Source organism: Antechinus flavipes, chromosome 2 (assembly GCF_016432865.1).
Source record: "Antechinus flavipes isolate AdamAnt ecotype Samford, QLD, Australia chromosome 2, AdamAnt_v2, whole genome shotgun sequence".
In the NCBI taxonomy this organism is placed as follows: domain Eukaryota; kingdom Metazoa; phylum Chordata; class Mammalia; order Dasyuromorphia; family Dasyuridae; genus Antechinus; species Antechinus flavipes.
Genome location: NC_067399.1, coordinates 501,732,360 through 501,756,711, shown reverse-complemented (window position 1 = coordinate 501,756,711; position 24,352 = coordinate 501,732,360). Strand labels below are relative to the sequence as shown.

Here is a 24,352-nt window from a genome sequence, read left to right as displayed (position 1 = left end):
GGAGTAGCCTGGGCTCCATTCTATTTCTATAACCATGGTTCACCCTCTACTTTGTTCCTCTCTATCCAAAACCTACTCATTCCTCAAGTTCAAGCTGAGATGATCATTGATCAGGAGTGCAAGAAGTTTGTCAAGGAGCATGAAGAATGTTTGATAAATGGGGATATTATTCTATTGGAATAAATTAATCTCTTTATTGCTTAGGTGCATCTGCATGTTCAACTCCAGAAATGATTTTCTTTTCAATTGAATGCACAGGAAAATTTTCTCAAAGGCAAGAGATACAAAATGTTTGGAAACCTTGGTCAAAGATTAGGAGATATGAAAATTACTTTGGAAGTGGGGAGGAGAGAATAAAAACAACCATTAGTACTGAAACTGTTAATTATCCTGTTTAGTCCCTTCATATTGTTATTGCTGTTGTTGACTCTTGGTGATCTCATCAGGCAAAGATATTGGAAGGATTTATTAGTTTCTTCTGCAGCTCATTTTACAGATGAGGAAACTGAGGCAACAGGCTTAAGTAACTAGCTCAGGTCACATAGTTAGTTAAACATCTGAGGTCAAATTTGAACTCACAAAGATAAGTTTTTCTGAGCCTGGTGCTCTATCCCCTGCATCACTTTTACATCATAGATAAGGGAATAGAAGCCCAACATCTTACAAGTAATATTCAACCATGAACTTCAAAGTTCAAATCCACTATGCCATGCTGTCAACAAGTGCTTGCTCCTCCAAAAAGACATCCCAGTCCCCAATGAATTCTCATATCTTGGAAATTCTATGGCACTTCTTGGATAAATCACACAAGCCAATACTAAATTAGCTATTATCTGGTATGTTTCTAAAGCACCGATCTGAGCAAGACATTTCCAATCCCCTTCCCTCTTAGCTCAAGGAATTCCGAAGCTTTTCATTACCAAAATATTGTAGGTTTCCAGCTCATCACAACATAATTCCCATCTAGCTCTCTGATCCAATTTCACCTTATTCCTACATTTTAGACCATCAAGGTTACTTCCTCTTTCTTGTCTAGAACATTGCCTGCCCTGATTCTTTTGCAGAAGCTGTCCTCCATGCCTGGAATGTCCTTTCTTTTCTTACTTTCTCTTGGAATTCTTAACTACCTTCAAAGTTTAAGTTTAAGAAATATTTCCTATACGAGGACTTTTCTGATTTGTTCTCCATTCCTATCCCATTTCCAAAATCAGGATCATGGATTTAAGGAAGGGACCTTAGAGGTCTCATGGTCCAGCCCCTTGATTTAATTGAATTCTGGAGAAATTAAATGATTTGCCAATGTCACATGGGTAGTCAATGGCAGAACCAGGACTGAATTTATTTTGAATATATTTTGTATTGATATGCTTGCCTAATGTGGTACATGTTTATTTTTAAAAACATTTCTTTTTAGCCTTCTAGAAATATTAAGAAATACTATTTCTCTTGCCTAAATAAATCTATTTCCAGACTTTTCTCTTTAGGAAAATAGGAAGAAGAAAAGGAAAGGCCTTCCCTTTAAATAGAGCCAGGGCGATAAATAGCCCAACTTAACTATGACCTAGAAGATCACTTTACAGTTGAGGAAACTGAGGCAAACAGAGTTAAGTGACTAGCCCAGGGTCATGCAACTAATAAATGTCTAAGGCCAGATTAGAACTCAGGAAAATAAGCCTTTCTGACTCCAGGCCCAGTATTCTATCCACTATGACACCTAGTTGCCCTAAAATAATTCAAGATTAACTATTTGTCTCAAAAAGGACCTCTTTTCAGTCTTAAGGGGAATGATTCAGAAGTAACTGAATGGTAAATCAAGTGACATTACTGAATTTTAATCTACACTGTATTTGATTATATTGTGATTCTTTTCTTATTCAAGATTCCCATAAATGTTACCTTCAATTGGCTTGGAACAGAATCACGTTAGAAATTATACTAATATAGACATCTCTTTCTGCAATTGCTTGGACACATATTAATGTTAAATTCAATAAAATTGTTTCTGAGGGACTTAAGGCCTAAATTGCCAAATTACTGAGTTGGGTTCTGAGTTTTTCATGGGAGCTAGTGGGTCTCCAGATCAGTCCCAGGCTCTGCCTTACCAGTACAGGCTCCATTCCTCCTGGTGAAGCCTGGTGGACACCAGGTCTTACTAATGGAGCTCAGGGGCCTTCCAATGGGTCGGAAAGAGATCCAGGCATGGTAGGAGCCGCCAGGAGCTCGGGCTCGGGGCCACAGCCAGGCTGGGAAGGATCCCTGGTGACTGACAGTGGTAATATTGCCTTCCATCTTTTCCAGTCTGGCACAGCCTTTGCCATCCTGAAGTAATGCCTGACCTGGTGGGCACAGGCAGCGATAGCTGCCCTGGAGATTTTGGCATTGGTAAGCACAGACCCTAGGCATCTGCAAGCATTCGTTAATATCTGTGGGGAAAAGAAAAACAAAAAGATTGAGAGAGAAGACTGGCCATCATTGAGCAATTCAAATTTTCTTCAAGAATAACTCTTTTATTTAACATTAAAAATTCTCCACAATCTGGTCCAATAGACACACAGTTTTCTAAAGTTGTAAGGTAGCTTAGAGATCCGTCTAAGTCAATATCATCATTTTGCAGATGAGGAAACTGAGGTCCAAGAGATTTACACAGATATACAGATCAGAACTGAAGGAGCTGGGATTCAGACTTAGGCCTTTTGATTACAAATATGGTGCTCTTAACAATAAGCCATGCTATTTCCCCAAATGAGTTTTCCAACTATATCTATACAAATCCCTGTGATCCAGCCAGGTTAGATTGTTTGATACTTCTCCAATCCAAACCTTGTAATTTTCCTCCTCCAACTCTTTGCACATGCTGTTTTCCCTCCCAAGAATGCCTTCCATCACTAATGTCTAGCTAAGTTTCCCCATCAACAAATCCAGCTCCAGCTCCTTACAGCCTTCTCACATTGTGGCTCTGGGACACAATGATCTCTGCCTCCTCAGGATTCTTGCATTTCTGATAAATCTGTACTCCTCATAGCACATGTGCTCTTGTATGATTTATAAGATCATCATGGGCTCATTGAATTAGAATTAAATATCTTAGAGGCCAATAAGTTCAACCCCTTCATTTTGCAGGTGAAGAAATTAAACCTGAGATAAGGTAAGTGACCTGCTCAGAGTCACTTAGCTAGGAAATATCTGAGGGAAGATCGAAACATTCCTAATTTCAAGTCCAACACTCTCTTTACTCCTCCGTGTTTCAGCTATAAGTTGCCTTGATATTCCCCCCACACTATTTAACACAGGACAGGCACCTATGAAGTGCTTTTTCATTGGATTTTGAAGTTAAAGGAACTTTAGAGATCTAATATGATCCCTTCACTAGAAAAATGAGAAAGCAAAGACTATAAAGTAAATTGAGTCCTTTATGACACCCCATATTGCTCTGAATTGAATGACCAACTCAGCTGAATGACCAACTCAGTTCAATGCATTTTTAGATGCACAAAAAAATCAAATAGCTTTCCTAAAACTTTTCAGTGAGGCAGAAATGAGACTGGAATTTTTTATCCAGCTTCCCGCCCAGATGTCTTATGTGGTCAGTCACTCATCCTGGCCATGATGAGAGAGGATCTCATGGCAACAAATCCATGACAGGTCTGGCCTTGAACCTAAACCATCCAGGAGCAGGCAGAAGGAAGATATTGTGTATTAGCTGGTTTGAATCTGTCTGCGCACGTACTGTCTCTCCTGTCACCTCTCATCCCCCTCCTACACAGACAGACCTTTTGGGAGATTGTCAGTAAAGTTGAGCTCCCAGCACCATGTCTGGCTCTGGCTGACAGTAGTGACACTAACATTTCTTTAAGCTGTCTGACCTTAGTTCACAGGTAGTGTTATTCTCTAAACAGCTCGAACAAAGCACCTAGAGGCTCCAGTCTAGACTGTATACAAATTATCATGAAGCAAGGAAGTCCACAGCATGGCAGCTTGAATGATTGGAGGATTACAAAGGAGAACAAATGAGAAGAAATACAAAACATTGAGCCCCACCAGTCTGGGAAGGTGATGGATAAGCAAGGACATGATTATCAAAAAGAGCATGAATGAGGTAAACATGGACTTGTTCCCCAAATTCCAAATTACTAAGAAGGGAGGCCTTTTTTGATGCTTGGGTGAGGCAAGTTTGAAGACATACAGCAAAGTCAACTTTCTACTGTTAGTAATTAGCAGGACTGCACAATCAATATGTTGCCTCAGGTGATGACACAGGTAGGAAATAAAAACAGCTGTCCAAAGGGTTTGCATTTACAAATGGCAGAACTATGAACAATTCCTACAAGAAACCTGTGATCTAATCTTTGAGGTTGACAACTTTGCTTTTCCTGAATTCATTTTTGGGAGTCACTATTGGCAGCAAAATACTGGGGTAGATGGCCGGTGGGTTTTTTTCTTAGCGTAGCAATTTCTGAGCTCCACTTATGAATAGTTCCCACTGCAGGGTAAATCCTCTAAACTTTCAGGAGAGATGTATTGCTAAAGATCTGCTGAGGACTAATCTTTCATTAGATTCAACTCTGCTTTAGGAAGCATCAAGAACTGTGGAACACAGGTGAGAATAGAAGCCTTGAAGTCAGCTTGTTAGCTTTTTTCTTTCTCCTCTGGGGTACAAATACTATCTAAGAATACCCCATGTCTTACTGGCAGTTTCCTTGTTTTGCAGTGATTTAAGCTAATTTCCAACATTTCCACTAAGGTGATGGGGGAAATCAATTGAAGGGGTTATCCTGAGTTCCTACTTATTTCCCTGCCTCAGCTCTGTTTCTGCCATGGAATAGTACTATTCATGTCACAAAGAAGTAGTCATTGAGCACTAGTTGATGTACCATGTTGGGCACTGACAACATCAGAATATAAAAGACCTAGTCATAAGATTCTCCATTACCCAAGCAGGGACGACCAAAACCCTGGCTTCTGTATCCTGGAGGGCAGGTACAGCGATGCCCCCCTAGAGTGTTTTCACAGATCTGGTTGTAGCGACATTCATCCATATGCTCTAGACATTCATTAACATCTGAGAAAAGAAGGAAAGGGTATCAGAGCTCAGGTCCTTTCCCTCCCCTACCTTCCCTCATTCACTGACATTCTTTCCCTCCCTTTATCAGTCCATTCTCTAGTTGACTCCAGAATTCTGTCTTCCTTCTTGCTTTGATATCAGGTGGCTGCAATGTCCAGGAGTCTAGAACTCTGGGTCACCTCTAGACATAGGATTACAAATCACAGATCCTCCAAAATTGGAAGAGCTCTTAACATGATAAATGTCAGAGCTGGAAGAAAACACTAAAGAATGGTTGAATATGAGGGGATTTTAGGGTCCACCTAGCTCAATTTCCTCAATTTTAGAAATGGGGAAAATGAGATACAGAAATGAAATGGGAAATGACTTGTTTATGGTCATAAAGCAAGTTAGTGGTGAATGGGGGACTAGAATCCAGGCCTCTTGATTAAGTATATTGCTCTTTCCTTTGAACAAACTGAGAAGACTGGCAAAAATGTGTTTCTGTGGGTGACCATGGTAAAAATTCTGTTTTGAGATTCTCTAAAAACTGGTGTCTTGATTTAAAATTGCTGGGTTATAAAAGGGGAGTGAGGCCATTTCATCCCAATTTCCCATTAAGAGGCCATCACCTTCACAGCTTGTTCCATCAGCTGTTGCCTGGAAGCCAGCTTTGCAGTGGGGGAGGCACTGATAGGAACCAAGGAGATTCACACAGCGCTGCCCATCATGACAGACAGAGGTTTCCCATGCACATTCATCTACATCTGCAGGTTTACACAAAGTGGAGACAAAAGAAAAGAGGTTAGAAGTGAAAATAAGTTATGTTGCTTTCTATATAATATATAGATTCTATGTAATTCTATATAATAACACTACCTGTAAACTAATTAGAAGTGCAATTTATTGCATCAGTAACTCCCTTCCTTGTCCAAATGATCTCCCCTGATGGGGGGCATCAATACACTCCAGTCACTAAAGTCCCATTACTGCTTCACTGAGAAATTTTAGGAAAGCTATTTGATTCCTTTGTATATCCAAAAATGAACTGAAATGAGTTAGCCATTCAACTCAAGGCACTCTAGTTACTAAAGCTGTCCTGGGCAGTTTCATAGGGCAGGGATCCCAACAATCCACTTCTTCCCAGGCCCCTATCTTAACATAAACAAAAGAAATGCTACCTGGGTGGGGTCTTTCCAGCCTAAGAGTATAAGTCATTTGACATCGAGTGAGTTGGGGAGAGAGTCATGGTCAATCTTTACTGATGTCACAGCTCATAGGTTAGGGATAGTCTCTGTGTCTCCCTCTTCTCTTAGTAAACTTCCCTTATGGATCTATCATCTAGAAAATGCAGGTTCTTGAACCTGTCTCTATCTTCTGTCTGTACTACCTCTTGAGATAGTTAAACTCCCCAAATTTATTTTCCACTATGTTAAGTCATCCTTTGATTCATACTAAAACTACCATCTTCAAGCTCCAAGGAGAGCTTCCTAAATATTACTACCCGGGATCAAGTGGACACCTTTATTTTCACTTTGCTGCGGATCTAGCTTGCGGAATCTAGAACTCTATGACAGGATAGATTGACAGTCATACATGATGGATAAGTATAAGGCTTATGAATGGTAGATGAGAAACAGACAGCAAAGACAATCAGAGCAAGTCACCAAAGTTCAAGACAGGTAGTAGGAAACAGAAGCAGAGAGAGTCTTTCCTGATCCCTCAGCTACTAGTGTTGTCCCTCCCAAACTTCTTGTTCACTCATGCAGTCATGCCTGACTTTTTATGACTCCATGGACCATAGTTTGTCAATGCTTTCCATGGGGTCTTCTTGGCAAAGATACTGCAGTGGTTTGCTATTTCCTCCTCCAGTAGATTAAGGAAACAGAAATTAAGTGACTTGCCAATAGTCATACAGTTATTAAGTTTCTGAGACCAGATTTGGCCTGAGTCCAGTACATTATCCACTGAACCATCTAACTGCCTCATTTATTCTCTCTAAAGTATGTGTGTATGTGTGTGTGTATGTATACATGTGTGTATGTTTTATTTATACTTGCATAAGCATGTATATATTTTATAAATAAGTATAAATTCTTATATATATATATATATATATATATATATATATTATATATATACACACACACACACACTTTATATATACTTATACAGAGGGCAAGCTTCTTTCTACTAAGAATTTCATTCATTATTTTTGTATCCCTAGTACCCAGCAAAAGAGTGGGGGCTTAATAAATGTTTTTTAAGCTGGTCAACTGTTGATTGACAGGTATGAGAAGGAATTTGAGTTGCACATGTCAGGACCATGGATAGTGCCATGGGGGCTCCTTAAGGTTTTTATCCACTACCAGTCAATGCTACTGTAGTTGGGCACTTGTCTTTATCAGTTGTCTCTGGATAATAATAAAACTTCTCACAATTAAGATAAGCCCTAATACTCTCAAGGTTAAGTTTTATTCTCAGTCATCCAGAAATCTTTGATATAGAATTCTATAAATTTAGAGATTACTGTGGATTGGATACCAAAAGAAAGACTTTTTATTCTGGATAGGGGGCAACATACCCTAAAGAAGGAATTAAAGCCCTGATATACCTCCTTTTTTAGATTTTTATGATTTTGTAGGTTTTAATCATAATCCTTCTTTAGTCTTAGCAGAATGATGAAGCCTAACTTTCCCTGCCACACCTGTCACTCTCAACCCCCTAATCAATGCCCTGTCTGCTTCTTCCTCAGATCCTCTTATCTTATTCTTGTCATCAGAGAAGATGTTCTCTTATTATTATTTCCTGGTCTCCTTTGGAATCTCCCTTCCAAAGGCAATGGGGATGTTATTCCATCAGGAAAGACAATAATGACGTAGGACATATCTGGATAATTACAGCTACCAAAAGGAATAAAGTGAGAGAGAAAATAGGAAAGTCCTATGGATGAGAGCAACTGATCCAAAGAAACTCTATCTGCTAACACAGGACCCAGCATCAGAGATCATACTCCTGGGCAAATTCCCCTTGCACAAGTCCTCAGGCTACATAATCATCCTAAGTTGGAACAATAAACTGGACCACCTGGATATGTACCACACTTGTCTCAGTAAGGAACCTCACCTCTGCAGTTCCTGTTGTCCCATGCCAAGGCATATCCATCAGGGCAGGAGCAAGAAAAACGGCCCAGGAAATTATGGCAGGTGTGGGAACAGGGACTCTTGGTGCTGGAACATTCATCCTTATCTGGAAAGGAGAGATATTGATACTGAGATGACCCTGGCTACCTGAGGGTTCTAGGATACTGATGAGGCAGCATAGAATCACAAAGTTTTAGACTTGGAAGAGTCTGGAAAAGCCCAGCCTTTTCACTGTACAGATGGAAAACCAAGGTCTAAAGAGGAAACTGTGGCTTAAGGTTAATAGATCAAGCTGGAAAGGATCTCATAGGCCATCTAGTTCAGGAGTCTTCCTCACTTTTTACAAATAAGAAAATTGAGGCCTGGAGCAGTCAAGGGACTTGTTCTAAGACACAAAGATAATACTTATCAAAGAGGTATTTTAAACCCAGGGCCTCTGACTCAAGAACCAGCTCTTTTCATTGTACCATGCCAAGATTACATAGCTAACAAGATTACAATTCATATTCCAAATCCAATGCTCTTTCTGTTAGACCATGATGGATCAGGAGACAGTAAGGTACCTGAAATACAGGCTCCCTCCTCTATCAAACATGTTTTTCCTTTTAGCTCGAACCTCATCTGGATACATCTGGCTCAAATATAGATGCATATGCATGTCCCAGGTACTACCTCCAGGTCAGTGGAGAACTGAAGTTCCTGACCAACTCTATTTAGGGAGAAGTCCCTGCTTAAAGTAATGGAGAAGGATGAATGGGGAGAATTAAAAGGTACTTACCAGTACAAAAACCCTGTAGGGAATCCAGCACAAAGCCCTCAGGGCAGCCAGCTTCATTATCTTCTGCAAGGCAAAAGGAGATCAGTATAGGACACAAAAAAGTAAAGTTTTCAAATAATAAGTGAAGTAAAGAGCAGAAGGCATTCCACAAGGGAAACATATAAAAAATGTATAGAGAGAAGAGATGAAGAGGCCTTGGGTGTTGAGGTGATAGTGAACCTAGTTAGGGATGAACCAGAAGTTATTAGCAAGGGAGCAGTAGAACAGGAAGTGAAGTTTAGGTTGGACCCAGACTGTAATGCCAGCTGTATAGGACCTTTCTTCAGTATAGGACCTTTCAGTCAAATCCCACCATCCCTCCTTGGTTCCCCCTTCCATCTAAGACCCCTCTATAAGGAGGGTTAGAATGGCCTCTCTTTCCTTTTTCCAGTCTTCTTCTCTTCCTCTAACCCACCCCTTCCACACTGTCAGAGTTATCTTCCCCTAATATGCTTTGATCATCACTTTATTATTCGAAAAACATTTTACTCAAAAATTTTATATTACTCAGCTGGCATTACAGTCTGGGTCCAACCTAAACTTCACTTCCTGTTCTACTGCTCCCTTGCTAATAACTTCTGGTTCATCCCTAACTAGGTTCACTATCACCTCAACACCCAAGGCCTCTTCATCTCTTCTCTCTATACATTTTTTATATGTTTCCCTTGTGGAATGCCTTCTGCTCTTTACTTCACTTATTTGAAAACTTTACTTTTTTGTGTTTTGAACATAGTAAACTCCAAATAAAAGGCATATTTCTATGTATAAAATAGAATGGAAAAAAGAATTTATATGAAACTGTAAATCTCTATTTTGTTTAGCTTGCTTTCAAAGTTAGCTCGTAACTTCAAAACTGCCCTGCTTATCTCTTCTATTCTTTGCAAGTTAAAAATACCTCAGTGACCCTCTTTTCTTTTTTTTTAAACAATTTTATTGCTACTGCCTCAACTTCCCTTTCCAATTGAAAAAAAGAAAAGGAAAAACAATATCCTTGTGAAAATACTTAGGCAAACATATTCTGTTGTCCAAAAACTTATGTCTCATTCTGCACCTCAGTTATTCACAGATTAAAAAATCATATCTCCAGAGCTGGAAGGGAACTCAGAAGTTTTCATTTTACAAATGAGGAAACTGAGGCCTAGAAAGGTTAAGTAACAAGAGACATATCAAATCTGAACCCAGGTTTTCTTCCTTAAGAACCAGTACTTCTTCCCTTGAGCCATGAAGCCTCTCTTATTCCTACTTCAATCTGTCTTTAAAAATTCAACTTAAATTCCATCTCCTCATTTCTATACCCAACCTACTTCTCCCCACCATTCACTGCTAAAAACCCTCTGCTTCACTCTGACTAGTCTTTTCACTATCCCCTAACACACCTGTATGTTCTTCTGCCTCTGTATATTTACTTAGTATTTTCTCTACTTCCCTTTCCCTTTGTTTATCCAAATCTTGTCCCTCCTTTAAAGCTCAACTCAATTTCCGTGTCACTGGTCACACTAGTCCACACTTTTCGCTGAATTCATGCAGCATAGTCTAATTCCTTATGACATGCAATCTTTTTCATTCTATATAATCATTTCATAGAGTGAACTTTGTTTCCCCAACTAGACTGTGAGTCCCTTGAGAGGAGGGATATGTTCTGTGCTCTATGTATGAACTGGTACTTTATCCAGTAAGTGATTTTGGAAATATTTGGAAAATCAAACCAAGAGAAGACAGTACTAGAGGAGAAGGTGGGGAAGGGATGTAACCCTATACATTCTCACCTGTTTGGAGAGCTGTGGTGAGCTGGAATCTGAGAGCCTCTGCCCCAGGGTCAAAGGCTGAACTGACTTCTGTGGCACGAAGGTGTTGAACCAGCTGGGGTTGGGGACCCAGGGCAGAGTCATACTTGATTGTGTGGTTGCAGTGGAAATCAGTTGGGGCTCCATCCTTCAAGAAGGTTTGTGTTGAGCCTACATAGAGCTCCCCAGGACCTATCTGCACATAGCGTTCACGGAAATCCTAAATCAGGAAAGCGGGAGAAGAGAGGAGAAGAGAAAGAAGGAGAGTTGGCATGGGCCCAAGTCTTCCAGGACCTTAAATGGGATCATACCCCTAGGCCTCTTACTCTGAAAGGTAGAAGAAAAGGAAGTCAATAGACCTGGATTCTAGTTTCATGTCTTTTACTAACTCACTGAGGGTGGGGGATTTTGGGCAAATCAGTGAACCACTCAGTGATAATTTCTCCATTTTAAACTAAAAAGATTAGGGTAAATATCTGAGGTCTTTGCCAACCTAAGTTGATATTGATATTACACTTTATGGTTTAAAGAGTGTTTTCCTTACAACATTCTGTGGAGTTTTTAAAAATTATTTTCAGTTGCAAATTCTTTCTTGCCCCCTCCCTCACCCACTGAGAAGGCAAAATCATAGTCATTATACACATAAAGCCATGAAAAGCACATTTCCATATTAGCCATAATGCCAAAAACAAAACAAGAAAAATAAAGTGAAAAAAATATGCTTCAGATCTGCAGGCTTTTAAAAGGCCCTTTTTATAAATATAGCAGAGGTTTCTGATGATTCCTCTCCATCTTGGAAATACTGACAAGGCAAAGACATGAGTGGAACACCTGGGAAAGAAAAAGAACTTGCATAGAAGTATATAGATCCTTAGGGCTGGACTTGAATTCAGTTCTCCTGACTCAAGTCCAACTATCTTTCCATAATCCTAACCACCTATGGACCTATTATTTCATATTGATTGAGTATGGGGGAATTCCAAATTCTCAGGTGACAACCTTGGTCACTTTAGCATGAACACTGCTGGGAAACCAGGGAGTATCATATTTGGTTTCCTACAGGTGCTATAACTATTTAACATTGCTATTAAGAGCCTTGCACATAGTAGGCACTTAATATACATTTTCTGAATTAGAAATATAAAGAGTTGTAGGGGGTAAACCCTTTCCCCCTCTATCAGTTCCATTCTTCCAAGGGTTTCTGGATCTGGATGTCAAAAAGATTTGACATTCCTTACCTGAACTTGCAGATGGGCTGTGGCCAACACTTCAGGGATAAAACCATTGACAACCACATCAAGGAGAAGCAAACCATCTCTGTCCAAACCTCGGGCCACCTGGGTCAAGTGGAGCAGTTCCCCTGAAATGTCCCATCATCCATGATATAAATTATCAAGGAGAGAGAGAAAAGTTGGACAAAGGGAGGCAAATATACCTCAGTGCTGGGGCCCACCCTCCCTCTTTCTCACCATAAAACTAGTTAACCTCTGCTCACCTGTAGCAAATTCTACCTGGGATTCTTGCCTGAAATTCCCCCTGGTCAGAGAATAGCCATTGAGGGCCTCCCCACTTTGCCCTGCCAGGACCCAATAGATGGGAGCAATGGCAACCACAAGAATTCTCATCAGTGGTCCTGGGGAGAGGAAAGGAAGAAATCAACTGGATTAGAGTTCTGATCAGAACACAAGATACAACCTAGCACTCCTTGTGAGCACAGGTCTTACAGCAGTGAGGTGGTAACAGTGGATAGAATGCTAGGCCAGAAGTTAAGAAAACTCAACTTCCTGAGTTCAAATCTGGTTTCAAATGCTTACTGCCACTGTGACCCTGGGCAAGTCACTTAACCTATTTGTCTCAGTTAGCTCATTTGTAAAATGAGCTGGAGAAGGAAACAGGTTCCATGACAAATGGGATCACAGAGTTGAGCATGACTGAAACAATTGAACAACAATGAGTACATGTCTTATTTCCCACCTTAGACTCATACGTTCATTCACCAAACATTTACTGAACCCTGACTATATATGTCGAACTTTGAGGTAGGAATTGGGAAAGAGGCTAAAATGAATAACACCTCCTTGGGATAGACCATCATATGTCAGTCTCATAATCCAAAAGTCCTGAGTGTGTGCCTCAGAGAGGGCACAATTTTGGGGGGAGACAGTGTGAAGAAGTAGAAAGGGCATTAGATTTGGAGTCAGAAGACATGATCATGAATCTTGCCTCTGACACTACTTTCTCTTTTTCTCTCCCCAACTTGTGTGTATATGTGTATGTGTATGTGTATGTGTGTGTCTCTGTCTCTCCAGTTCTCTGTCCTTCTCTCCCCCCACATTCAGAGAGATTATGGAGACTGAATGTGGATCAAAGCATAGTGTTTTCACCTTTTTTATATTGTTGTTTGCTTGTTTGCTTTTTCTTTCCCGTGGTTTTTTTCCCTTTTGATCTGATTTTTCTTGCATAATGTGACATATATGGAAACATGTTTAAAAGAACTGCACATGTTTAACCTATATCAGATTGCTGTCTTAGGGAAGAAAGTAGGGGGAAAGAAGAAAAATTTGGAACACAAAAGTTTTGCAAAAAACTATCTTTACATGTATTTGTGAAAGTTAAATTCTATTGAAAAAACAAAACTAACAAAGAGATCCCATCACACATTGCAGAGTAGGAGGAGAAGCATTTCATGGAAGGCTTTGTGGAAGAGGTGACATTTAATCCTGTTAAAAGTGGCTAGGATTTCAACAGGCTCTTCCTCCTTCTCTGCACTCAGACAGCAACCACAATAGTTCGAGTCCTCATTGACTCTCTCTTGGGCTGCTGCAATAGCCTTCTAACTGGCCCACCTGACCCTGGCCTTCCCTCTTTCCAGTACATTCTCACACTGCTGCTCAAGTGATTTTCTTAAAGTAATCTTTCTAAACACATCTTTCTCCTAGTTAATATATTCCAGTGGCTCCCTATTTCCCCTAGGATCAAGCATAAACTTCTTCATTTGGCATTTAAAGCCCTTTCCAACTTAGCCTCAATTTACCTTTTTAACCTTAACTATTATCTCTGTAGTTGCTGCTGCTACTGTTACTCCTCTTCCTCCCAGCTTAGCATTTATATAGTACTCTTAAGTTTTGCAACATGCTTTATATATGCAACCTATTATCTCATTTATATTATTCTTTTCCCCCCACAAACCCACATAGTCAAACTACATTTATTATTGTTCTTAATGCATGCACTCCACTTCCCATCTCAGGTCTTTGCACTGATTATGCCTTCTGCTTAGACTGACCCCCTCTTCATCTCTATCTCTTAGAATCCCTAATTTTTTTCAGAACTCAGCTCAATAGATGCTTTCTACATGAAACAGCTAGAGCTGTCCTCCTCAAAATAATTTTGTGTTTATTTAATATATGCTTATATGCCTACATTATATCTCACCTGATAGCAAATAAGTTCCCTAATAGCAGAAACCATTTCACTTTTGTCTTTGTACTCGTGGCACCTCATACTAGTATTAGGTATGTGTTATTGTTCAGTCATTTCAGTTGTGTCCAACTCTTTGTGACCTTGTTTGGGATTTTCTTGGCAAAAATAGTGAAGTGGCTTGTCATTTTCTTCTCTGGTTTATGTTTATAGATGAGGAAACTGGGGAAAATTGGGTTAAGTGACTTGAGTGTATGAGGCCAGATTTGAACTCAGGATAATGATTCCTGACGCCAGGCCCAATATTCTATCCATTTGGTCACTTAGCTGCCCAACAAATATGTGGTTGGAATTTAACAAATGCTTGTTTAATCGACTAATTACTGGGTAGATAAAGGAATGGAGAAAGGGCATTTCAAGAATATAGCATGAATGAAGACATAGGGATAGGAAATCAGAGGGAATGTCCAGGGGATGGCAAGTAGTGCAGTTTGATAGGGTCTATAGAGTATATGAAGGGAACAATTTTGAGATGAAGCTGGACAGGTAGATTAGAACCAGATTTCGGGAGGCTTTGAAGGTCATGGACTTTATTGTGGCAGGCAGGAGATTTTTGAAGAGGGGAATCACATGATCAGAATTGTGCTTTAGGAAGATTAAATCTGACAGCATGGATATGAATAAATGAGGAACAATTGTACGTGGGAAAACCAGTTGGAAGGCTATTAAAATTGTCCAAGAAAGAAGTAATGAAGGCCTGATCTAAGTGGTGGCAGCGTCAGTGGTGAAGAGTGTGGATACAATGGATATTGCAGAATCTTAATTAAGAGCAGGGATATTGCCTTACATTCTTCTTGCCTCAATAATAACACCTCATGATTATATAGTGCTTTGAAGTGAACAAAGGACTTTTGCTCATAACAATCCTGAATAGTAAGCATTATAAATATCATATTTCTATTTTATAGATGAGGAAACTCAGACTTAAAATGGTTAAGTGATTTCTCCAGAGTCACATACTAAGATTTGAATCCTCAAGCCTGAAGTCCAAAGTTTGTTCAAAACACAAAAAACTTCTTAATAAACCCTGATTGGTTTAATAACCTTGTTCTGAGTTGAGCCTAGGAGATTTCTGCTCCCTATGCCATCTGGGTCTTAAAACTGGTCAGGCATGGAGAATTAAGTGTATTTACCTTATCTAAGAAGGCTCAGATTTATAAGTCTGAATCAGTCATTTTATGGATTTCCAATGTGAAATTCGATTCAACTCAATAAGCTTTTATTAGGTACTTGATACCAGGCACTGTACTGGAGATACAAAGATAGAGCTGCCTGAAAACTTTTACCTTCCAAGTCCTGCTGTCAGTATCAAAAGAATGGCTTCTTGAACCAGTGGCTAGTGGGCCAATTCACTTCAATTTAATCTAGCAAACATTTATTAAGTCCCTACTATATAAATAAAGCAAGTGTTCTGGGTATGAAGAACTGAAGATCAAATGAAAAATAGTCTCTGACTTCAAAAAACTAATAGTACATGGAGGGGGGGGGGGGACTATGGAATTGTGAGCATTCTCACATTCTCTCTATCCAGTTCCAGATCTTTTCCCACTTCAGTTCCCTCCTCTACACTTAAGGGAAACAAGGAAAGAACAAGATCTCTAAGTTATGGACCAGAAAGAATTGACAGCCTCCCCCTCCCACTCTACCCCGCAAACACACATCAAAGGGTCGGCAAGTGAAAAAGAAATTCAGGAAAGAGAAGTAGGAATGCCCTATGCCTCATAGTAACCTAATGTGTTCTCCAAGGAAACGTTTCAGAACTCTGCTGAGCCAGCAGTTAGGACTCCTCAGCTGCCCCTCCTGATGGGCTAACCAGCTGAGACAGTGAAGTTTAGCTGTTCATCCACAAGTGGAGTTGAAATCCAAATGGCCTTCAGGCCAAAGTCTAATGATTCTCCAACCATTAACACAAGCCAACCCTGAATAAACTGGCTTCAAAGCTACCCCAGCAAGTGTTGAATCATCTCTTAATAGGGACTGTGCTTCCTCCTTTTTAGTGCTGATTTAGCATCTGACAGTTCCCCTAGGGCTACCAAAAGGCACCTGGGAAGGCCAGGTCACTGACATATTATTAGAAAGGGATTTGTCAAGGTTTCTCTAGGATCAGTACAGTGCCTAGTATATATAAAGTGCTTAACAATTTTTTTTCTTTTTCATTTCATCAGCAATTCTTCTGCATCCCCAAAGTTGGTAGAAAAAATAGCTCAAAAGTGTCATTGAATTAGCAATGCCCTTTTGTGTCTTTAAGTGAATTAAATGTCTACTGGCTCCATCTATTACAAACCAATCTAGGCTCTTCCACAGAGCTTAGCTATCTGTAAACAGCTTTATTCTCCAGTTTGGGGCAGCTAGGTGGCTCAGTGAATAAATGATTAACCCTGGAGTTAGGAAGAGCTGAATTCAAATTCAGTCTCAGACAATGACTAGCTGTGTGATCCTGGGCAAGTCACTTAATCCTGTTTGTCTCAGTTTCTTCATCTGTAAAGTGAGCTGGAGAAGGAAATGGCAAACTATTTCCATATCTTTGGCAAAACCCAAATAGGATTACAAAGAATCTAATAAGATTGGGGAAAAAAAAAACAAGTGAACTGATTGAATAGTCCATATAACTTTATTCTCCATTTTTTTCCCTGCTCAGTTTCTACCAGAAACACTGCCATTTTTACTGCCACTCTTCTTTCTTGGTAATCCCCAGACAGGGATTAAAAGTGCTGGTGGTTGTCTACAAATTTCTACCTCAAATGAGAGGAACAAACTGGGGACCAATGATTTGGAAGATGACTTACTGCCTGGGGAGAGCACAAATGATTTCATATATATTGAGCATCCTGGCCTGATCCTCAGTCTAATTTGGTTTTGTTTTCCTAAAGACAAAATCATTTATCGGTGTGACACTTAATCATATGAGTATTGACTTCTTTAGGTTCATAAATTGCTTTCTTCACAAGCCTGTGAATAGTGGCAAAGGAGAAGAGACTTGCAAATAGGAAGGAGTCATTTTAAAATCTGCCTCCGATACTTAAAAGCTATGCGATCTATAATTTGCTTAGTGTTCCTGCTTCAAGTCCTTCTCCACTGAGCTTGCTAAGGAATAAGTTTAACCAGGTCACCTCTACTCAACAAATGCTATGCTTCCCTACAACCTCCAAGATCAAATATAAAATCCTCATTCAAAATCTTCCATCTCTTGTCCCCACCAACTTTCCAATCTCCTTAAATCCTACATCTACCATATATTCTGTGATCCCATAACACTGGCTAACTCAACTATGTACTGGCTGCCCCCATACCTGGAATGCTCTTTCTTCCTCCTCATCTCTGTCTTTCACCTTCTCCAGCCTCCCTCAAGTCCCAACTAAGATTCCACCAATTACAGGAAGCCTTTCCCAATCCCTCTTAATTCTAGCGCCTTCCCTCTGAAATTATCAACATTTGTTTAAGCTGTACTGTTTGTACATATTTGTTTGCCTGTTGTCTCCTAATTACACTATGAGTTCCTTGAGGACAGGGACTATTTTTTCATCTTTCTTTGTGTCTTCAGTGTTTAGCACACAGCAGGCAGTTAAGAAATGTTTATGATTGAATGACTGACAACTGGCAACTCCCTTCACCTTTTAGCCTCAGGTTCCTCATCTGTAAAATGGGGCTATCATCATCACTTACCACAGGATCAAAGAAGATAAAGCTGTGTGTGCATGTGAGATATATATATATATGCATATATGATATATATCTTATGTATCTCACATGTATACCCATATTTATACTTTAGACATAATATAAAGGCATACACATATTATATGTACATATATATCCATATGTCTATTATTAGTATTGTATCTCTTTATGGAAGAAGAATCCAAGATTCAGAGTAATGGATTGCCTGGAGTGACTTGAACAGTAGAATCAGGGATTTTCAAATAAAGGGCTTCTGACTTGAACACTCATTTTCCCTCTTTCAACTTATATTTGAAATTTGACTTTATTGGACTCAGGGCAATTGTTTTTGTTTAAGATAGGGGTCCAAACACAGTGCAGAACATGTTTCTTATGTGGGCTGTCTTGCATCAAGTTTCTGTTCGATGTCATGGAAAGACCCAACTTACCTACATCTGGGGGGATGTTGTTGATGCTACTCTGGATTGTAGTGGCTCCATCTTCAATTTCCTGCAGCACGCTGGTGTTGAGAGAGGCCACACCAAATTCCTGGCCATTGATCACACCAACCATGCTGCCTCGGCTTCCCCGGGGTTCTCCTGTGAAAAGATGGGGCACAGTGTACTGTGACCAGGCAAAGTGACTCTGGAGAGAACTAAGCCCTTACCTTGCCACCAGTCAGCCGAGTGATAACATTGGGCAAGGGACACCCCCCCCCCCATCCAAGCTTTCTCCTATAGGATTTAGCTCCTTCCAGTTCTGATGCTCTGTGGAAATTGTGATGCCTTGGAAGCATCATATAAAATGCCATTGGTTTGTAGACATAAGAGGTAACTCTAAACCAAGAAGCCCAATGCCACTATGGCCAAGATTACTCTACTCTCTATCCCTGTCTAGCTACACAAGCTCTAGCAACAGGCCTCGGACGTGCCTGTTGCTTGATCTGATTGAATTGTCAGGCCACCTGCCAGACTGTCTGGAAGCACAGGCTTCATTCCTTGGAGTTAATCAAATGTACATCGTGGGCACAGGGGAGTACTTCCTCTGGCATGTGGGCCAGCTGTCTAAACTGGGCATATGGCATGCCAGGGGATAAGATGCAGATGCTCTCCTGCCTCTCCACTTACCAGAGCTCGGGGGAAATTAGCTATCCAATTGCCTGTGGTGCATTGAAAACAAAACAAACCCCTTAATATTAAAACAGCCCCCTCTCCACATTTCAAGTCAAAAGGCTGAAAGTGATAGCATCTCAGAGAGGCTAAAGATAAACTTTTATGGGTTTTTTTCTCATCTTGGAAAGTCCCTCGACAACATTTCATACTGTGTAGGGAAAGGACAAGGAAAGAAGAAAGTTAAGGGAAATGAGCATTCAATGATCTTCATTAGAAGGACACAGGAACTAAAAAAGTAGCAGACTCCAGGGTGACCCTTCAGGAAGGGGCTGGACAATGTTGAAGAGGCGCTAAGTTTATGTGTATATGTGTACTCATTATTCTTGATATGTTCATATATTAAGTGACCAAGTATCTTAGTTTTCAGTACCAACTGAGCTAAATGCTGAGCAAACATTTAGCCACCTCACAACCAGAGTCTTGTAAGAGAATATGAGTAGATCATTCCCTGGTAAGGAAAAGGGCCAAAGAAGGTGGTATAAAGGGCAGTGCTCTTTGGACAAACCTGGCAGGAGAAGGGAAGGTGTCACCCAAACAAGTTAATTAACACTAGCCAGGGTACCAGGCTCTGGAAAATTGAGTTAAATGAAATTAGGAAGTAGATATGGCTGTGAAGTCTGAGATTAGACCACAGGAGCACTGAGGTTTCTTCTAACTCTAAGAGAGGCAATGTAGCCTGGTAGATGGAGAATGGGTTTGGAGTTGGGAAGAGCTGGAGTAAAATCTCAACTTGAACACTAACAAGATGTGTGAGCCTGAGCAAATCACTAACTTCCGAATTTCAGTTTTCCCATCTGTTAAATGATGAGAATAAAAACTCAGTAACATCTAACATTCTTTTCATCCCTAAATCAGCGATTCTATGTTCTCACACTCTAAGTTCTAACTACTAAACTTGTTGCCTTGATAGGAAATTTATAAGAACCTTGACTTAAGTGAGAGGAGGATTAAAAAATGCACAAGTATATTTGAGGGGGGAAAGCTCCTCTAGTAAAAGAAGACATATGAAAGCTGAGATCCTGCTTTCCCATAAGAGCTCTTAGGAAATCTGGTACCTTTCACAGCCACAAATGCCTGGGTAACGGCAGTCCCCAGGAGATTATGAGCCACACACTCATATTCCCCCATATCCTCCATCTCCACGCCTTTGAGCTGTAGGCTGCCGTTGGGTAAGGTCTGGAGCTTTTGGCTGACCCGGATAGGACGTCCAGCTTGGGTCCACTCCACTGTAGGGGTTGGCTCTCCTGCAGCCTGGCACAGCAGAACCACAGTCCCACCAGCTCTCACCACCACATCCTGGGGCTCCACTATAAATATGGGGGCACCTGAGGATCAGTAAACATTCATTAAGCACCTAATATGGGCCAAAGGATTTTGCCAGGCACTGGGATAAGGAACTAAGATAAAAATTAAGCAGTCCCTGCCCTCAAGGAGCTTACTTTCTATGTCAGGGATATAACACACACACATATAATAAGTACAAAGTGTATTGTTTGTGGAAATATGTATAGAATGATTGCACATGCTTACCATATTTTGGATTACTTGCTGTTGAAGGAAGGAAGAAAATTTCGGGAGACAATACAGTGGTGAATGTTGAAAACTGTCTTTGCATATATTTAAAGCTATTATTAAAAACCAAAAAAGTGTATTGTTGTGTGTGTATGGCAGGACAGGGCAGGACAGTGACCCCTACACTTCACCATGACTTTAACTCTTGATTCTAATTAGGGAAAACAATCAAATAGGTCCTCAGTCTGGAGCTGATATGAAGTGACTATCATGGATACTAACTGAACTTAAGCAAGTCATTTCTGAGTTTCCTCCTCTGCAAAGTGGGAATGATTTGGAATAAAGACTCTCTAAGAGTCCTTTCAATTGTAACATTCCATTACCTCAGACATGTATTCGAATCCTGTCTCAGGATTTGTAGCTTATAAGCTTATAGCTTTGTGATCCCAGGTAACTTAATTTTCTGTTTTCTCATCTCTTCCCCATAGACCTACCACTGTGTCACATCAGCCTGCTGGGGGAGGGGGAAGGGAGAGAAAGGTAGACCAGAAGTCCAAAAGGCAGGGAAGGACTAGACTTACTTCGCAGGATGAGGGTCACCTCTTTCTCCACCACACCTACTTCATTCTCTGCTAAGCAAAGGTAATGCCCAGCATCTTCCATCTGAGAAGGGAGAAGGAAGAGAGGGAAGCACTTAGTAGAAAGGAATACGAGTCTCAAGAACGATCTGTCCCAGACACAATGATCTGAATGGAGGGATTATGGCAAAAGTCTATAAAATCATAAGAGGATTAGACAAGTAAAATAGAGACTTATGTCCCAAATAAGGGGGGAGAGGCAGACATCCAAGGATACCATGGACAAAAAGCTAGCCTCGGAGTCAGGGACATTTGGGTTCCAGCCCCACTTCTGACCTATACTGGTTGTGTGTTGGTAGATAACTGCAGAGATGGTACTAATTTGCATTCATTGACAGAGGAAGTTTTCTTAATCTGGAAATACCCTATCTCATTCAAATCACAAGTCCAGTCCTGTTCTGTATTCCCCAATCTCAGATATTGGTGATAAGGGAGGAGTTCAAAAAAGATCCACTTTAGATAAATGAACTCAGTCAACAAGCATTTATTAAGCATCTGCCATGCAACAAACATTTTTTTAAACACTGGAGAATTCCCATTCTATTCAAATGGGATGTAAGTTCTCATTCCCTCAAGAGAAGACATAGACTGAAAATATGAGGAGATTATGAGTTTGGATAAAGAATGCTGAGATTATGAGTTAAAAGACCTGAATTCAAATCCCAGCTCTGTTACTATTTATATGAATTTAGACAAATTATCTAAATTTGCTGTTTCCTTCAATGTGAAAATAGGGGGAAAGAGTTGGACTTGAGGATGTCTAATATTTCTTCCAGCTTTAAGTCCTATGATCCAAAGAAGTTAAGAAAAAAATCTCTCAACAATAAGATCAGTATCATTAAAACTGAAGATGTCTACAGCTATCTCTTTCAAGTATTGAGGGTGAGGCAATATAACAGAATTATAGTTTTCTCCAAGATGACTGTTAGTTCCCCCAATAGGACAGACATTCCTTCATAACATAATTTAAAGCTAGGAAAGACTTTGGAGAATATCTAATCCAACATCTTCATTTTACAGAAAAGGAAACTGAAACCAGGAGAGAGGATAAAGTGATTGGTTTATGCTAAGCAAGCATTTTTATTTTGTCTTTTATGACTTTTTTCCATCTCATGTCTAGTTATAAATACTTCCCTATCAGTAAATTATCTACCATGTAGTAGAGAAACTTTTGGGAGGGCTGCCAGGATGTTTTTTTCTAATGTTTTTTTTTTTTCCTGAGACAGTTGGGGTTAAGTGACTTGCTAGATCACACAGCTAGGAAGTGTTAAGTGTCTGAGGCCAGATTTGCCAGTAGTATATCAAGAGACCACTTTTGTATCACGGGAACTTGTCTGGGATACTACCCCAGACCATTGCCTCACCACCCCAGACTTAATAAGGAAGATTCAGGATGTCCCTGGATCTGTGCTTCCCTACCCTGAGACCACTGGTGGGGCCTTACCACTGTCCTATGGATGGCTAAGGAACCATTGTGCAGCTGGTGCCTATGGTAACTGCTGAGCACTGGTAGGCCATCTTTGATCCAGCGGATGACAGGGGCTGGGTCACCACGAGCGGCACAGTCCAATCGGGCACTGTCACCCAAAAGTTCTACCAAGTGGGAGGAGGTCTCACCTTGGAGAGCTGGTGCCTCTGTAGAGGGATGATGATCAGAGGAAAAGATTGAAGGGACTTGGCTAGAAAAGAGGTATCATTTCTAGTTCAATGTCCTCTTCTTCCTTTATCAAGTGACTGAATGACTTGGATCCCTAGCTGAAACCATCAGTAGAGATGGAAGCTACAGATAATATTCCATCAATGGAACACCCTTCTCCAAAGGTCCCTATTTCCTGCTCCACATCACGAAAGGTTTTCAATGTGAGATGTCATGCAATACTGTTCTAGGCTTCATGAGCCTGTATCCCTGCAGGATCTCAAAGCACCTCAATCAATCAGTCAGTCAACAAGCATGTATTAAGTTCCTATTATGTTCCAGGTACAGGAAATGAAAGAACCCTTACATTCAAGCTTTTTAAATTTTATTGAAGAAGATAGAAACACTTGACATTTTTCTTTCCTGAGACTTGGGGAGACTCCTGGCCTGAGAGCCACCTAATATGTTGAAAGCTAAGTCTGATGAGATCCCATTAGTTCTGGTCCTTTAAAGTCATCAACACCATTCTGCCCCTTGCAAATCATTTACTATGGCTAAATCCCATTTTAATTCTTCTGTAAAAACCAAAATGTTGATACCATGTATATTACTTGTTGTGGAACTTTTGGGGCAAAGGTGGGTTGAGAGATAGCTATGACATAGAAGTAAATTGTACTGATTTATCTTAGGACTACTTGGACCTCTCTATCCTATACCAAAAGTCCATCAGTCAAATGGCTCTGCCGAGAACACAAAATACCTTTCACATGGACAAAACTGACAGTCTGGACTTTGCCCACGATGTTTTCTGCCCAGCAAGTATAAGTGCCACTGTCCTCCCTGGTGACGGCTGCCCGCTGAAGAGTGCTGCCCCCATCCTGTTCCGACACGCCCTCTGTGGGGAGAGAGATGGCAAGAGAAAGCCAGGAACCAGATTTCTCTTTTCTTCTTAGTATCCTCATTTTGTTAAGTCTGGAGCACTCAATCATGTTACTTAGCTATTTTTCCTATGTTATCTTTTTAATTTCATATCTTCTCTGTCTTAGCAAGCTACCCTTCAGGAATGGTCCCTTTGTCTAACATTCATTGATCCCTCTTACTTAGTGCCCCTAACCCACTTTACCCCCTAATCCAAGTAGGCCCAGACCTGTGACTAGCCTGTTGTTGATCATCCAGCTGATGTGAGGAGTGGGACTTCCACGGGCAGTACAACGCAGCCACAGCTTCTCTCCTTGATTAAGGCTCAGATCCCCAGGCAGTGTGGTGAAGGTGGGTAGGGACAAGATGGAGAGATGCACTCGGCGGCTGGTACTGCCTGCAGCATTCTCTGCGGTACAGGTATATGTTCCTGCATCTCGCCACTACAGGACAGGGGGAAGAGATCAGTCATTTCAGGAATGGTGGACATTCCCTCACCTTCCCCATCCAAGCAGGGTATCATCCTAGGATAACAAGGATTATTTCTTCTTTGT

General features: G+C 40.6%; 1 protein-coding gene across 1 annotated transcript in view; it reads right to left on the bottom strand.

The window, feature by feature from the left end:
* The window catches only part of HMCN2 (hemicentin 2), a 185,863-nt gene that overhangs the window by 4,790 nt on the left and 156,721 nt on the right, over positions 1-24,352 (bottom strand). Inside the window, 14 exon segments of the mRNA XM_051980197.1 lie at positions 2,103-2,423; positions 4,931-5,059; positions 5,674-5,808; positions 8,168-8,290; positions 8,963-9,025; positions 10,768-11,005; positions 12,024-12,145; positions 12,281-12,418; positions 18,372-18,521; positions 20,150-20,419; positions 21,188-21,269; positions 22,689-22,879; positions 23,641-23,775; positions 24,028-24,241. Coding sequence (XP_051836157.1) covers positions 2,103-2,423; positions 4,931-5,059; positions 5,674-5,808; positions 8,168-8,290; positions 8,963-9,025; positions 10,768-11,005; positions 12,024-12,145; positions 12,281-12,418; positions 18,372-18,521; positions 20,150-20,419; positions 21,188-21,269; positions 22,689-22,879; positions 23,641-23,775; positions 24,028-24,241 — 2,311 coding nt within the window.